Source organism: Adiantum capillus-veneris, chromosome 24 (genome assembly GCF_014529385.1).
Source record: "Adiantum capillus-veneris isolate H3 chromosome 24, ASM1452938v2, whole genome shotgun sequence".
NCBI classification, from domain to species: domain Eukaryota; kingdom Viridiplantae; phylum Streptophyta; class Polypodiopsida; order Polypodiales; family Pteridaceae; genus Adiantum; species Adiantum capillus-veneris.
The window spans coordinates 66087355-66104499 of record NC_140954.1 but is presented as its reverse complement, the minus strand read 5'-3'; the positions used below and the strand labels follow the sequence as shown (position 1 = coordinate 66104499).

Below are 17145 nucleotides of genomic sequence, written 5' to 3'. Positions count from 1 at the left end.
TTGTACATACAGACTTAGATCTACGCAATCTAGGAGTTGTTTTGAGGGTTTCGGCACATTTTGGATGCAATGGTGGTGTCCATTTGACTTAATTCTAATCACATTTTTTACAACAATGTGCATAATAGCAGTATTCTCACTCACACACACACACACACACACACACACCGATTTTTTTGGCTTTGGCGACTCCAGCATCTTTGAGCAGTAGAGAGAGCACATCAGATTTCTTGACACTCGGCACTTGCAAGGTGTTTCATCCGGTGGTAGAAATTAGCATCGACATCCATTGGTTTTTCTCAGCATTAACTTCTTTAGCATCAACATTGGCACTAGATTCGACACCGACTCCTTAATGCCCTGCTTTGCACAGTTTTTGTGATGTATACCTATTGCAGTTAGGTTATGTGATGCTTAGCCATTAACATCTCACATGTTACCAATTTTTTATCAGCTTGCGAGACTCACAGTTCTACACAGCTACATGCTTACATGTTTTCTGGGCAAGCTTCTCACTACGAGTTTGTGGAGCCAACTTTGACTTGTTTTGGTAGTCCTAACCATTATTTAGATGGTTCGGAAGAGCCTTTGTGAGACTGTTGCTAGCCATGTCTGCATAACAGTGTGATGTGGATTAGGTTGTTAGAGATCCCCATTTGTGGCCTCGCTATAGGACATCTATAGACGGTTATAGGTGCTTTGATGCCAAGTTGGCATTCTTTCAACAATTTCTTTGAGCAGTATATGCGAATTTATGCCAGAGAGTACTCTTGATATTTTTTGCGTTGATTTTCTCTTGAGTTTTGCTTGAGATTTTCATCTCTGTATAGAAGAGATCTGCCGGATTTCCCCCCTGTGAGTCCTCTAGTTTGCTTACAACAACCTTTTGCATTGACGTTGCAGTGGTTTTAATTGAGTTTCTAGTTGAGATTTTGATCTCTGAGTAGAGGAGACTTTGCTGAAATTTTCATAGAAATTTTGCCATAAGTTCTTACTCTTGTCAGTATGGCTAGATCTTTTGAGATAGAAGATTACTACATTGAGAAGTTTGATCTCAAAAATTTCACTATATGGAAGCAGAGAATGCTTGATGTGCTAATCAATAAAGGACTTGTAGTGCCATAGAAAGAGCATTGAGAGGGTTTGTACATTGATGGTCAATGGGAGGATCTTGATGCTCATGCCATGGAAATTATCAGGTTGCATCTTAGTGAGTCTATATTCTTCACAATTATGGATAAGACCAATGCTAAAGAACTGTGGGAGTCTTTATGCTCATCATGGGATGGTAAGAGTGCATCAAACAAAGTGTTTGCATTCAAGAAACTTATGTGTCTTAACATGAAAGAAGGTAGCAGTGTCAATTGACACATGAATGAGTTTAACAATGTGTTTACTCAATGACATCAAAGGGGATTAATTTTGATGATCAAATGAAAGCCATTTTCTTGCTATGTTCTTTGTCTGCATCATGGGATACATTTAGCACTACCATTAGTAACTTTGTCCCTAAAGGCAAGCTTGTTTTCAGTGATGTTATTAGTGCTTTGCTCATGAAAGAGATTTGACTTCAGTCTCTTGACACCAGTGTTAGGTAAAGGCGTTGTGCCTCACTGTGATTTACACGTGTCCGTCGGTTAGTGTCCGACTGCCCACATTTATCTCCTTATTCTTTATACATACAAAGAATAAGGAGCTCTCACTCATTCTCACATTGTGCTCATACAATGAGATTTGGGAGCTCCACCCCACATCCCTGTTTTGTGCTCTCTCTCTCTCTCTCTCTCTCTCTCTCTCTCTCTCTCTCTCTCTCTCTCTCTCCATCTGCGCTGCACACATGCACGCCTACGATCCATTCCTTCACAATTGGTATCAGAGCTTGGTCGGAGAGGCGACGCGGGCGCGGATCCGCACCGTTGTGGTCGTAGTAGCTGTTGGAGAGCTTGAACATGTGAGAAATCATACAGAGAGCTTAAAGAAACTTTCTAGTGCTTACAAATCAACCCACACTGCAGTAGGTTTGCAAAAATTGATTTGCACATGAGCATTTTTTGGACTCAAAAATCACGTTTTTGGTCATAATTTGCTCATATGGACTTAGATATGCGCAATCAATGACTCTACTCTAAGGTTTTGGCATGTTTCAGACGCAATGGTGGTGTCTGTTTGACCTAATTCTGATCACAATTTTTTTTTGCAGCAACCTATGTATTTCATTTTTCATCGATTTTCGACCAATTTTTCCTCTTCTTGTGTATGTATCTCGGACTTCAGTGCAGCCCTTTGAGGTTGAGATTGCGGATTTGTGCTAGCAGGCACACACACAAGTAGCAAGAGCTTGCAGGGACATGTTGTCTTTGTAGGAGGGAGATCTTCTTTGTTGGATACAGGTATTCGAGTGCATGTACATATACAGGTTTCGGTTGACCATTACGTACTTGCAGACGGATGTATGCCTTATGTAGTTTGATGCTCAGGGAGACTCATGTGCTTGCAATTTCAGCTCAGCAATGTATGTCTCGAGCATGTTTTTTGGTAGTCATAGGTAGAGCAAGTATTTGTGTACTAGATTTGTAGGTGTTTGCAATTATGTATGCAGAGTGTGGAGATTGGTGCATGCATTTGGAGTGCGGTTTGATGCGCTTTGGTTGCTCATGGTTTTAAGCGTGTAGTCACTTTGGTTACTGGTTTTGTAGCCATTTTGCTTATGAAATTTGGCGACATTTTCCCAACAGTTTTATGGGCATCGTTTTTGCAATTGCTTGTAGCACTCATGATTTGCGTTTTCCCTTTTGGGTGGTGCATCGCGGGCGTGTTTTGCTCTACATTTTTTGTCTTGAGCTGTGAGTGCTCGGCCATTTGGAGCTTCCAGTTTTGACTCCCAGTTACAGGTTGAGTGTAGTACTCCCACAGGTGTTGCCATTTGCAGTTGAGGATATCTTTTGCAGTGTTTTGGCTTGCATACCGGTTTCGACACAGCAGGTGTCTTGAGCTTTTGCTTTGTGTATGCTTTTGTGGGATAGTGGCTAGAGTTTACTCGCCATAGTTTGTGATCGAGCCTAGCTCTCACATTGACAGGATTATAGGCAGGTTTGAGGGTCATTTGTGAGCTGAACTTTTCAGCCATCGTTCCCTCTTTGCAGGTGCCTATGTATGGCTCAATTGTAAGCTAATTTGCGGCACAATTGTGACCTGTTTCTTCAACTGTTTGAGAGTTGAATTTGGGGCTGATTTGCAGCCATATTTTCCAGTCATACAGGAGCTTGTGCTACTCTACAAGTACAATTATTGTTACTCTTGATAGTGATTGAGTTTTGACTCCCACTTTTACACGGGTTGTGTATGCTACGGTTTTCTGGCGCATTGTTCATTCATTGACACATTTTGGCAGCAGTTTTTCACTCACATATTTATGTCATTTGTGGCGCCATTGAGTGATACTCCGGCTAGAGCAGTTTGGCTTTGTGTGAGGTGATTCCGGATGAGTACATTCTCGGATTGTCCATTTGGGTATTTGTTGTTGTCTCCATTGCGATTTACTGTTGAGTTTTTTGCTCCAGTTACAGAGGAGACTCTGCCAATTTTTTTTCCAGATATGTATGCCTATTGTAGAGGCTAGTGAGCTTGACCGTTTGCTCACCTTCTTTGCTTGAGATAGTGGTTTTCTCTCGGGTGGGAGAGACTTGTGATCTCGAGCATTGTTTGCCATAGTTTTGGCATGGATATGGAGACGCTTCAAGTTAGAGACAGTTCTCGTTCACGATCGCGACTGACATGTTGGCACTGCGGCCACGATGGACATAATAGGCACCGTTGCTTCAGGCATATGAAGCAGCAAAAGACGTAGATGCATGGTGCTACTATGAGGATATATGCTAGAGAGTATGCATTTGTCGGGCATGTCAAGCTTGCCTTCAAACTACTTTGTGTCTTGGGATAGCACATTGTCTACACGTTTTCTACTAGATGAGCATGTAGTTTTTCACCTGACGCCACATTGTGATTTGTTTTGCTCTTTCTCTAGTGGGAGACTTGGTTGTGTGCAGTTTGTTGATGGTTCATCATATGACATAGAGGGTGTTGGAGATGTATGCATGCCTTTACCTAGCGGTGTGTTGCTTACGCTACGAGATATACGTTATGTACCAGGACTCAACCAGAGTCTCATTTTAGTGCGTCAATTGTAGAGTAGTGGACATTGTGTACTGCTTGGAGAGCGGTCGTTCCAGATGCATTGGGGATCACTGGTGAAAGCGAGAGGTGTTGGGGTGGCCTGGTATACCCTTTGCATATTTCTGACACACGAGACGATGTAGTCTATGTATTTGCAGCCATGTTTAGAGCGAGAGATTAGATGTGTCTCTTTTGCGGATGTGCTGTATGGAGAGCAAGTTGTGCATTTGTTTTGTGTTGAAGTTCACGCAGATAGTGGTATCTATGGGGATCCACAACTTTGTCAATTATCAGTTTAGGTGACATCAATCGAGCCAGAGATAGATGCATTGTTCTATGATGTGTCTGATATGTTTGAGGACGACAGTGTCCTTCAAACAACTGTGTGTGATTGCAGTGGTACCGATTTTTTTAATTTGTAATCATTCTTAGCAGGTATGCCTTTGCCAGATGTGCGTTGACATGGTGATCCATAGTCAGGTGGTTCCTGATGAGGATGCATATGGCACTGAGGTTGCTGACATGGATAGGTTGGCACGCATAGTGCATGTTTTGTTGGATTTTGGGTCTCTCATGTCTGACCTTTTGGTCTCGAGACTTGATCTTGCTTATGAGGTCGGTGCATCTGCAGTGGGAGTTGTCAGTTGTGTGATGACTGACATTGGCATTGTGCATTGTGGAGCCATGCAGGTCGTCACTTGATACCTACATCATGAGTGTCATTGTGGCTCTAGCCCTAGTGGAATGCATGTTGCATTTACACTAGAGCGGTTACAGATGCACTCACGTGTTTGGAGTGAGCCAGTGGGCATAGGTTGAGAGCTGTCTTCTCAGACCTCTTGTATATACTAGTTGAAGGCTAGTCTTCTTGCCACTTATCGGCACACAGCCTGTAGTGGGAGAATGTTAGGTAAAGGCGGTGTGCCTTATCGTGCTTTGCCTATGTCCGTCGGCCAGTGTCCAACCGCCCACATTTATCTCCTTATTCTTTATACATACAAAGAATAAGGAGCTCTCACTCATTCTCACATTGTGCTCATACAATGAGATTTGGGAGCTCCACCCCACATCTATGTGTCATGCTCTCTCTCTCTCTCTCTCTCTCTCTCTCTCTCTCTCTCTCTCTCTCTCTCTATGTTGCACACACACACACCTACGATCCATTCTTTCATAACTAGTGGGCATGTTGATGCCTATATGGCAAGTGGCAATAACCAGAGGTACAATCAAAGGCGAAGATGTTGTAGTCACAGTTGCCATCATTCTCAGGATCATAAGAATGCACATAGCAAAAGTTGTGGACATGACACGTGGAACATTGAATGCTACCATTGTCACAGGAAAAGGACCCATGAAAAATGATTGCCGTTTTTGCAAGTAGAGAAGGATAAAGCCATTATCATAAGTTTTGCACCTTCTAAGAGCGGTGTGAAGATCGAGGAGCTCAATATCATTGAGTCTCCACATGTTGATGTTGTTTTTGACATGTTGTAGCCATCAAATATACCATTCCACTTCTAATTGGAGTCCAAAGGCATTGTTAGCTCTTGATAAATAATATGTGCAAAATTAGATTATTGACTCCGATGCTAGTAAGTTCATGTTACTTCTCACTAGGAATGGTTCTCCAATTATGCTTCTACACACAGTTCATTTAAGCTAGGTGATTCTCATTAGCTTGAGATGTGTGGCATTGGAGATGTGAAGTTATATATGCGCAACTATATCGAGTCCGTGATGCGAGGTGTTAGACATGCGCCAAAGCTAACTAAGAGCTTAGTTTCAGCAAGCTAGCTTGATGATCTTGGATACACTACCGTGTTTGGCAATGTTTCTTTTTTTATCAAAAAGTCTGGCTCATTATATTCCTTATATGTCTCTTCTATAAAAGAGAATTCTATCTATGTGGTTGGCGAGCTGCCTTCTACTGAGTTGTGGCATAGCCGGCTTGGTCATATGAGTCAAAAGGGAATGAAGTAGTACAATGTTTTGGCTATATCCCCGTGTTACAAAAATCTGATTTTAGTTTGTGTGAGCATTGCATATATGGAAAATAGACTACGCTTACCTCATTGCCATTGGATAGGAAGGTAGGAAATCCTCTAGATTTGGTTCATTGCGATCTATGCAGGCCTTTGATGCATAAGTCTCTAGGGGGGGCATTATATTTCTTGACTCTCATACATGACTCTACTTAAAGGTGTGGGTCTACCTCTTGAAGAGAAAAGACAAAGTCTTTAGTGTCTTCCAAAAGCTTCTAGCTATGGTCGAGAACCAGTTGGGAAAGAAGTTTAAGGCTTTGCACACTGACAATGGGGGAGAGTATTTCTCCACCGAGTTTACGGACTTTTGTAGCAAACAAGGGATTAGGAGGCATCTTACTATGTTGTACACACCTGGTCTGAATGGAGTTGTTGACTCGTTGAGCTGTTGAGTGCATGAATAGGACTATTCAAGAGAGGGTCACTTCCATGCTACCTATGGAAAGTCTACCTCAAGAATTTTGGGGAGAGGCTATTATGATAGCGGTGCATATAATCAATAGGTTGCCAAGTATACCATTGAACTACAAGATTCTGCGGGAGATATGACATGCTCATGTGTCTAAAGAGCTTAGAAAGACCAAGGCATATAATTGTATCTTCATTGGATATGGTACAGATGGAGAGATGATTATCATCTCTAGCACTCAAAATCTTGGAGAGTTATTGGATTCACATACAGCCCATGAAAGAGTTTGAATATCGCAAAGTAATATTCAAGGACGTAGCCTCAAGTCCAATTACACAAACAAATCAGTCTACTAGCAATGTACCTATCGCTAGTAATGCTCCAAAGAGAGCCAGTGACGCTCTTGAGAGAGCAGAGTCCACCAATAGTCAGGCAGTGAGGAGATCTACACATGTATCTCATGCCCTTGAGCGATTTCAACCAAGGATTAGACTATCTATAGGCCACTGAATGTGGAGATCCTACAAGATAACATGATGTGGGAGTGGGCAATGCAATCTGAGTATAATTTGATTGTAGCTAATGAAACTTGGGAATTGACAAATTTTCAAGACGCCAAACAATCCTTGTCTTGCAAATATGTGTACAAGAAAAATTACATGACAAAGGATCCCGAGCCTAAGTACAAGGCTAGATTGGTTGCTAAGGGTTTCAAGCAAAAGAAAGACATGGATCTTGATGAGATTTTTTCTCTGGTGGTCAAGATGACTATGTTGCATCTTGTGCTTGAATTAGTGGCCACTGAGGACATGGAACTTATCCAGATGGACGTGAAGACGACTTTCCTTCATAGGGATCTAGAAGAAGATGTCTACATGAAATAGCTAGAGGGTTTTGAAGTCAAACATGAGGAGCCTACGAGGGAAAAATTGGCGTGTAGATTGTGTAAGGCATTGTATGGCCTAAAACAAGGCTCAAGGTAGTGGTACATGAAGTTCAACAAGTACATGTAGTCCCAAGGATATAAAAGGAGCCAAGGAGATCACTAATTGTATACTCAAAAGGTGAGCGATAGTTCACTTATCATCTTGATACTTTGTGTCGATGATATGCTCATTGCCAAGAAGTCCAAAGACGAGATTTACATCTTGAAAAAGTCACTTGGCGTGCAATTTGCTACGAAGGATTTGGCATATGTAAGTCACTTTTGTGGTATGCATGTCAAGAGGATTTTGGACATGCAAGCCAGTTTCTTGGTATGCATATCAAGAGGGAATAATGGAGTTGTCTTAGGAAACATATATCCTCAAGGTCTTGCAACATTTTAATATGCAAGGGGGAAGGCTACATTGAGTACCCCAATACAGACAGATGTGAAGGTGCGTGTGCATGGATGTGCGCGTGTGCGGTGCATGTCGGGAAGGGGAGAAGCACGAGAGTATGGGTGGAGCAACCTCAAGAAGTAACAGTGAGGAGCTCCTTATTCTTCATATAGAAAGAATAAGAGTATGTACACACGATGGGCGACGGGCGGGCGGACATCGGACGTCCGGCCTCGGGCAAAGATGCGGCGCCTTTACCCTAACAAACTCCCACTTAAAGGAGATGAATCAATAAGTGAGACCTACTATCTAAACCACTAGTATGTACAAGAAACTAGGTGAGAGACTCTCTCAACCTATGCCCACTGGCTCACTTTGTCGATCTACACTCAGTCGTATGGGCTCTGGTGGTAGGCGAGCGTGCGTATTGACGCTAGAGCCTGCATGTAAATCCCACAGACAACTCTGTATGGTGCGGGCGGACATCGGACATCCGGCCCCGGGCAAAGACGCAGCGCCTTTACCCTAACAAACTCCCACCTAAAGGAGATGAATCAATAAGTGAGACCTACTATCTAAACCACTAGTATGTACAAGAAACTAGGTGAGAGACTCTCTCAACCTATGCCCACTGGCTCACTTTGTCGATCTACACTCAGTTGTATGGGCTTTGGTGGTAGGCGAGCGTGCGTATCGACGCTAGAGCCTGCATGTAAATCCCACAGACAACTCTATATGGTCTGCAAAACTCCATGAAGCACCATGCTAGTGTCAGTCATTGTACGAATGACAATCCCTGCTGCAAATGCTCCCACTGCAGCTGTTAGATCGGGCCTTGACATTAATAAGTCGAACATGAGACGCCCAAACACTAATGAAATCTGCACAAACCTGGCTGTACTCACCTCCCTTGTGCTATCTGCAATCACTGCATCATTAGGACTACCCATTGCATATGGAGATGTGTCAACACCCACACTGGGATAACTACATCCCGATCGCCCATAGGCAAAATTGTGCATCTTGGCACCAACTCATCAGCCTCTAACATGAGCATATCAAAGGACTCCATGTCTGTATCTCTGTGTGTGTCTCTAGGGAGCAGATATGCTCTACCTCTACATGCACAAACTCTGACAACACCTGTTGTGTCTCACTAGAGCACTGCCGCTCTACCACTGTCTCTACAGAGTCTACTGGCACGTCCTGCACAGCTAAATGCTTTGTCTCATGAGCATGGTGGAGCTCACCCACCAAAGAGACACGTCTTGTCTCTCCCTCAAAGCATGCCAACAACAAAACCGAGACTATGCCGTCTTGAACCTCAGACACATGCATAGAATATACCAGGCCGCTGCGGGCTCCTTTGGAAATCACTAATGAACCGCAATGCATCTGAAAAGACTCCTCTCTAAGAATTGTCTGACAACCAAAATCTGCTAACTGCCTCATTGTGATCAAGCTCTATCTCTGCTAAGGAACGTAGCGCACATGTTGTAGTGTGTATGATGCACCACTCGGCAACGACAAACAACCGTCTCCTGCATCCTCTATGTCAAATGCCGAACCATCGGCCAAGTGCACATAGTTAAAACTCCCACTAGAAAATGTGATGAACCACTCATGATATGGTGTGACATGGAAAACAACATCACTATCTAGTAACCATTGTGGAGAAAGTGTGCTATATATAAACAAATCTACAAGAGGTACACTCGAGGCAAGCATGGCATCACCGTCATTGGCATAGACTGCCACTGGAACTGCCTCTCTAACATGTGTCAAAGCCGTATCTGCATCTCGCATACATCTTTGTTGTTGTTTCATACGTCTAAAACAACGTTGCCCAATGTGACCTGTATGACCACAATGCCAACAACGCAAATATCGGCAAGAATGAGACTGCCGTCTCTCACTCTCACACATGTCTACTGCCATAAGTGAACGCCAAAATGGCAACAAAGTGGGAGATCACTCAACCACTACACAATCGTGAAAACCATGACCAATCACATTAAAATAAATGCTCACATATGCAAAAAACAACTCCACAATTTGCTATCAACAAGCATAAACTGGGACAAACTGCTCAATCAAGCGTAAAGCACGTAACCATATACACAACAAATAGAGAGCAAACTAGCTCAAAACACATCCCGCAAGAGAAATTGCCTGCAAAAAACCTGTGAAACGTGTGATTGTTTATCTGTATCCACACAAGCATACGCTATCCTCACTCTTGCGAGAGCGGGTACAAGAACACCAAATTGTGTCCAAGGTGACAAAAAAGTGAGAATAAACACTCGATCATTGTCAAAGTGGGAATATATCGACCACTATACAAGATGGCGTAACACTGCAGACTTTTATGGCAAGAATATGGGGAAAAACGAACAGAGTTTCCTTTGCAATTGGTCCAAAACTCAACGCAAACCGCAAGCCAAAAAATTGCAAATAATTGCCAGAGTAAACTCCGAATACGCATAAACCATGGTGAAAATCTACGAAAAATCCAACAGATTTTTCCCTAAAAACTGAGTAAAGACTAAAAAATCTCACCAACTACGCATGAAAATAGATAGTGTCTCAGCAGCGAAATCCACAAATGGCATACATAGCACTGCCAAAAAACCCTGGCAAAATAGCTCACTTCTGATTGAGTGGCTCTATGGATGTATACCTATCCAAAAACACCTATAAACCTGCGAACCTGCTACCTGCGAGCTATGGCTAGCTCAAACTATATCCGCATAATGCATACATAGCATGAAACTTCACAAGACCATGCAAAAAAGCTCTCTGAAATGCTCCACAAAGCCATACATGAGCACTACATGTGCTGCATAATCTATATTGCAAAGATTGTGCAACCTGGGAGAAAAACTGTTGGGAAACTGGCACACACTACCTCATTGGTCAATAAACAAGTCGATCGGAAACACCGTCCAAGAGCTAAGCGCACTCGAGGGAAAATCACACTCAGGAATGGGCCATCGGAGCCGAATGTGTTGGTATGTGCCGTCGAAGCCGAAATTGGTGAAACTGTCGAAGCCAAAACGCCGTGGAGACTATGTTGGAGCCGGGCCGCTCCAGATGGGGGCTAGAGGAGAGCCAATGTTGCTCTTTCTCTATGGTCTCCTGCTGTGTCAAGGTAGGGAAACTGTCATTGATGTCATCTTCCGTTGTCGGGCGGAAGTACACTAGCCGAATAGCCACATGATCGGTGTCAAAATCGATGTGCCGAGCTGTCAATGCTCAAAGCCAGTGCCAAGCCATCGATGTTGAGTCGTAGAGAAAAATTCTTGAGAGTCGATGTCATAAAGTGTGTTGCCAAAGCCGAGCCGCCAAATCAACTAACTCCTAATATCAAACAGTAACAATTTATCACACAATTCCTTCACTACTCTACAAAAACATATGCTTGTTTCTTGTGATGCAATCGTGTTTCTTGGATGGTTTAAGAGAATTTTAGGATTTACCAGGTCAGCATGTATAACAATAGAGAATTATAAATTTTGCTTACCAGATTAGCGACATGTTCGACTACCTCCCGCGTTGGAGGTTGGGCAGCTTCAACTTCTTCCGCAGCTGATACCTCTACTTGAGCTACGATTGGATTAGGTCTCCCCAATCTCGGAAAAATGAAAAGCCTTTCAAAACGTCTTAAGTGCATAAGTGAAGGCTGAGTTTAGGAAATGAAAAGACCCATGAAAATGAAAAGTCAAGGACTTTTTGTGTCCATATAAAGAGATGGTTGAGTGCACATTGATACATACGTGTTTTTCTTTTGGTTATTTTTTCTTTAGCATTTTCTTCTCTTTAAAGTATTTTCTTGCACTATATAGATAGTGAATATATATTTTTTGAAGCCATTAGGAATTAGGTATCCCCAATTTTGGAGTAGCTGATATCTTTCTTTGTACCTTCCTTGGAGGTGGAATGGCAGGAGAGTCCTTGGAGCTTCGTGTCACTCGCTTTGGAGCCATCGTATTGAGATAGAGAAGAGGGATAGCTTCAACATGACAGACATAGTTGTTGTCTCCTTGTTTGGAGAGAGAGAGAGAGAGAGAGAGAGAGAGAGGGGGGGGGGGGGGGGGGGGTGTCTACAATCGAAGGAACGACACAACGACGGTAGAGATGGAGTTAGAGTTAATGATGGAGATGGAGATGGGTTAAGGTTGAGAGGTTGAGAGAGAGAAGAACCTCCAACATCAAGGCAAGAGAGCTTCCGTTTCTGAGAGCTTGTGTGTGTGTGTGTGTGTTGAAACTGAGAGAAGAGGAGCCTTTATATTGGCTCTCAAAGGCAAAAGAAAGTGCAAAAAATAGTGAAAAGCATGAAGATAAGTTCGTGCACTTTCGCAACTTTTTTTACGTATGGCGATTCCCAATGCGTGATTTAGAAGACTCTAATTTTAGGAGAAACTTGTCTATTTTGAAGGAGAAGAAGAAAAAGAAACTCTAATCTTGACTTATCTCTTTTGCTTCTCCAAAAATACTCTTCCTTTTCTAAAAATACACTTTCTTTTTTAACTCTTCCTTTCTTAGAGATACCCTTCCTTTTCTAAAAATACTACTCCTTTCTCAAACTTTAGTCAAAAGTTTGTCTTTCTTTCTTATGGGTCAACTCTTATCTTCAATCATAGTATTAAGGCATTAAATTACTCCTAACATTAGCAATGTATTCTTTCCAAGTGAGTAAGGGCCATAATTAAAAGTCTTGGAGTTCGATTTCTGATCCGATTGTTCCGCTAAAACTCTCTATAACTTGACGAGAATGTGGACCTCAAATACTATTGCACAGTAATTGAAATAGTTTTTATTGATAAATCTTGGGTATGTTATAACATCCTACAATGTGGAAATGTTGGTTAAAAGAAAAGAGCAACTAGAGCAAGAGGCCATCTACAAGTTAATCACAAAGGAAAATGCAACCTTCCACACTCTTCAAAATCAAATGGTTACCAAACAAGGGAACCATTCAATAAAGTTGTGGGCCTTCAACTCTATTTGTTGAGAAGCCACTTGTTGCAGTTCAAAGATCTGCATTGAAGAAGACATCTAATAAGAGAAAAGGAAAACGCAAAAGATGAAGCCCTTAAATATGAAATTTTGATATCTCAAAACTCTAGAAAGGGGAGGAGGATGTGGTTGCTGAGAATAGTCCCTTATTTCAAGAGATGCTTCACACACGTCCTCTGTGGAGATTCGAGCTTGAGGATTTTCAAAGTTACCACAAGTGGTAGATGCCACGTGGAGGCATAGAAGAGGAATTCTATATTGTAGAACTATACATTGCAGTCATTAGAACCCAGTGTCAACACCTATAAATAGGAACTGTTAATCTCATTTTAGTCTTTGCTTCATTTCATTCAAATCGTTCATCTGAAGTATGAGTCTACTATCATCTGGTCATCTGAAGTGTGTTTGTCATCTAGTCATCTAAATTCATCTAAAGTCTGAGTCTCTGATCTGGCATCTGTACCTATTCAGTTACTCTTAGCCTAACTCTAGAATATCTATCAAGCATCCATCTCATTTCAAGCATATGCTAACAAATGACCATAATTGAAAAGAGGCAAGAGGATCATCATGGTGATCGTTGTACGCGCGATGCATTATGGGAGTGGTCAACTACCAAGATCAAACTGCTCAAGCTCTACAAAGGGGAGATGGCAATGAGCCTGATTGAGTTGCATACCTTGATTATTACAATCATTAGCTTGTGCTTGACAATGCCGCTTGGGTCAATATGTATGCCAAGCTCTACAAAGGGGAGATGGAAATGAACCTGAATGAGTTGCAGACCTTGATTATCACAATCATTAGCTTATGCTTGACAGTGCCGCTTGGGTCAATATGTTTGCCAATTGTGGTGTCCTTATTAAAACATATAAAGTTTTTCACAAGATTTCTACCCAAAATGTAGTCTTTTGGAACGCATTGATCATGCTTGGAAATGCTTTGTTGTATACTAACCTTACTGCCCTTAAAATGCACATAAAGTTCTTGACGAGATTTTTATTTGAAATGTGCTTTCTCGAAACATGTTGATTGCAAGATATGCACAACATGGATGTGACAAGGAACTGAATACAAAATTATAAGAGAGAAATTCATGTGGCCATGGCAAAGAATTGAATACCAAATTATCATCTAGAGAAATTCACGTTCATTGTCTTGTTCTTGATTACCATGACTATGTAGTAGGAAATGGACTACACGGCAGGGTAAACTTCCATTTCTTATAAAGTTTGGAGAGACATTGTGTTGCCTCTCCACCATACTATCGTATGTCACTCACTTAGACAATGCGCTATCTTTTTTTTCATATTTCTTTGGGGGGCCCGGGGGGGGGGGGGGGGGGGGGGGGGGGTTGCCACACTAGTAGCATTGCACATACATATATGACCAAAACAAATAATATAGATATCAATCCATAGTAAGAGACCCAAGAACTAGTAATGCCAAGTCCTCTTTTCTCCATAGTATGAGTGGTACGATTTTTCTCAGGGCTTTTTGAGAGGAATCAAGAGAGATGCCCCTTTGTGATGAAAGGTGGAAGACAAGAGGGCACGAAGCTAGCATGCAGAATGAGAGATGACAAAAAACTGTTGTTGTTTTTTTAACGGCATGGCATTGCAGGAGGGATGTGCAAAGCCTCAGGCTTGGCTGGTTAGACCCGAATGCCTTGTCCGAACGTTGAGGTCGCAAGCTCAATACCTTTGCACGATCTCTGAGCTTTGAGGTGGATGATTAAAGTGAACATGGAACTTATGGAGATTCCACATAATGGGAGAGGAGTAGAGCAAATATACCATGTAAGAAATGACACATGCTTCAATCCTAGTCTGTGCAAGGTGATGTTACACCAAGGTCATGCTTAGAGGCATTTTCATCTAGCAAAACATGGTAGTGTGCTTGCTCATATTGGTATACTAGTATACTTTTGCTAAAATCCAATACTCCCTAGATTCCCTTTCTATCGTAGATTCCCCACCCCTCTTCAATGGCCTTCTCTCCAAACCCCCCCCCCCCCCGAAATTCTATAATGCTCTTAGACATATTTGTGGCCTTACAAGAACTCGTCAAGGTCCAGGGTCGCGGAGTAGCAAATCTACACCCTTCATTTAGTCACCATTCCTTGTTGGAATCCTACCATGCAACCGCTAGATGTTGGCCAACTCAGCCCTAGTAATATACTGAGTGCACAACCAAGTGCTTCTCTCTAGATCAACATTGGGAATGTGTTTTGCAGCGTTCATTTAGTAGCCATTATTTCACATAATGTACTGCTTCAACCATTGGATCTTTGACAAGTCAGCTTATGTAATAAAATAATGTCGCAAGTGTATGCTCAACCAATGAACGACTTAGCACCGTGTCATACAGGTGGATAGCTTTTGTGGGCTGCTACAATTTCTGTTGACTATACGTGCATTGTCGACTATATGTACAGTGCTAAACAGTTTTTGCTGCTACTTCAGGAGGAACTTCATGCTTAGAGCCCACCACAATCCAAGCTGTAAAGTGCCACTAAGGTAGCGGAAAATCCTCTTGACAGCCTGCCAATGCTTAGACTTGGGCTATGCATAAATCTGCTGACCTGTGAGACTGCAAACTGAATATCTAGCCTCGTGTTGCATACATAAATGAGGCAGCCAACAACAGTTTGGTAAAGAGTGACATCAGCAGGATCGCCAGCATCATGTAGACTCAACTTCAAACCTGTTTCCGTGGGAGTGGCAATAGTTTTGCAATCCTCAAGTCCAAACTTACATAGCAATGTCTCGATGTAACTTTTCTCACACAAGGAAAGACCACCATCACACTGCTGTATACCCAAGTAATGATGCAACATCCCCAAATCTTTCATCTTGAAAGTAGCATTCAAATCAGCCTTAAATTCAACAATATGTCTCTCATTTGGTCCAGTGATGATAAACAAATCATCCACATAAAGAACCACAATGAGAAGTACATCACCCTCACGCTTTACATACAATGTGCTTTCTGTTGGACTGTTACGAAAGCCTCGTTTAACCAAATGAGTGTCAGCTTTCTCATACCAAGCACGCGGAGATTGCTTCAACCCATACAAAGCCTTATGACATCTGCACACTTTGTCCTCTTGTCCTTTTATGACAAAACCGCGAGGCTACGTTACATAAACTTCCTCAAATATGTCATCATACAAGAAAGCAGTAACAATGTCTGATTGATGTACATCCCAACCAAAATGAGCTGCCACTGCACATAGAAAAGCACAGTAGTCATACGACAAGTGGGAGGAAAAGTCTCTTCATAATCTATGCCTTTTTGCTGTGCATTTTGGCCCCCTCCCCTCAACGCTTGATGGTCGAGAAAGGACCTCCATTGTCCTTTCCCCCGTAATTAGTGCTCCCACCATGGCTCTCGGCCTCCGCCGGTCGCCATGTGGTGGCATTAATTGTACAGAGGAGGTCCTTTCCCTACACCGTCAAGGTCAGGAGTCGGGGGGCTCTCGGCTCCGCCGGTCGCCATATGGTCTCACTAATCGTACAATGGAGGTCCTTTCCCTACACCGTCAAGGTCAGGAGTCGGGGGGCTGTTAATCTCGGCCCTCCATTCAAAGAGCTTTCCTCAGCGGAATTGACGTTGCAGCTAATGGATCAATGCCAAGTCAGCAGGTGTAAAACATTGGCCACTAGTAGTCTTCCATGCAAACGTGAGTCCACCATCCGCCAACCATAGCGTGACGTATCAGCACAGGGACTAGCATGAACATGTGAAACATCAGCAATTAAAATATGTGGAAGTGACAGTTATAGGCATGTCCATAGGACACATCAGCAAGCGGAATGGTTGAGCACAGCTCTCTTGCTAACAAGCCAGCTCTCAAAGCAGGTGACAACAATGTTTCAATAAGCAAATGGGCTCCATGTCAGCGCTGGCAATGTTGATGGCGATGGCGGCAGCCTCCAATGCCCTCCACGTAGCATCATCGGTGATCCCAATGGAGTCAGGTCTAACTAGTCAAGACCCGGCCTTTGCGCGCCCTTGGCACTAAGTGACACCCATCTTTAATGCGAGGGGTGTAATGGGATCGACGGTCCGGGTTGGGGGACGCGATCTCGAGACGCACTAAACACGGTCGCGTAAAAAAAAAGGCGTAGTAAACCTAGCCAATGGGAAAAACGAGGCGCAGCGCTAGGATTTGAAC

At 42.8% G+C, this 17145-nt stretch overlaps 1 protein-coding gene across 1 annotated transcript; it reads right to left on the bottom strand.

The window, feature by feature from the left end:
* Nucleotides 1-8677: 8677 nt before the first annotated feature.
* LOC147426504 (uncharacterized) lies at nt 8678-9884 on the bottom strand. Its single transcript, XM_086498211.1, is given in 2 exon segments — nt 8678-8968; nt 9294-9884. Coding segments are annotated over 2 exon segments (882 nt in total).
* Nucleotides 9885-17145: the final 7261 nt, after the last annotated feature.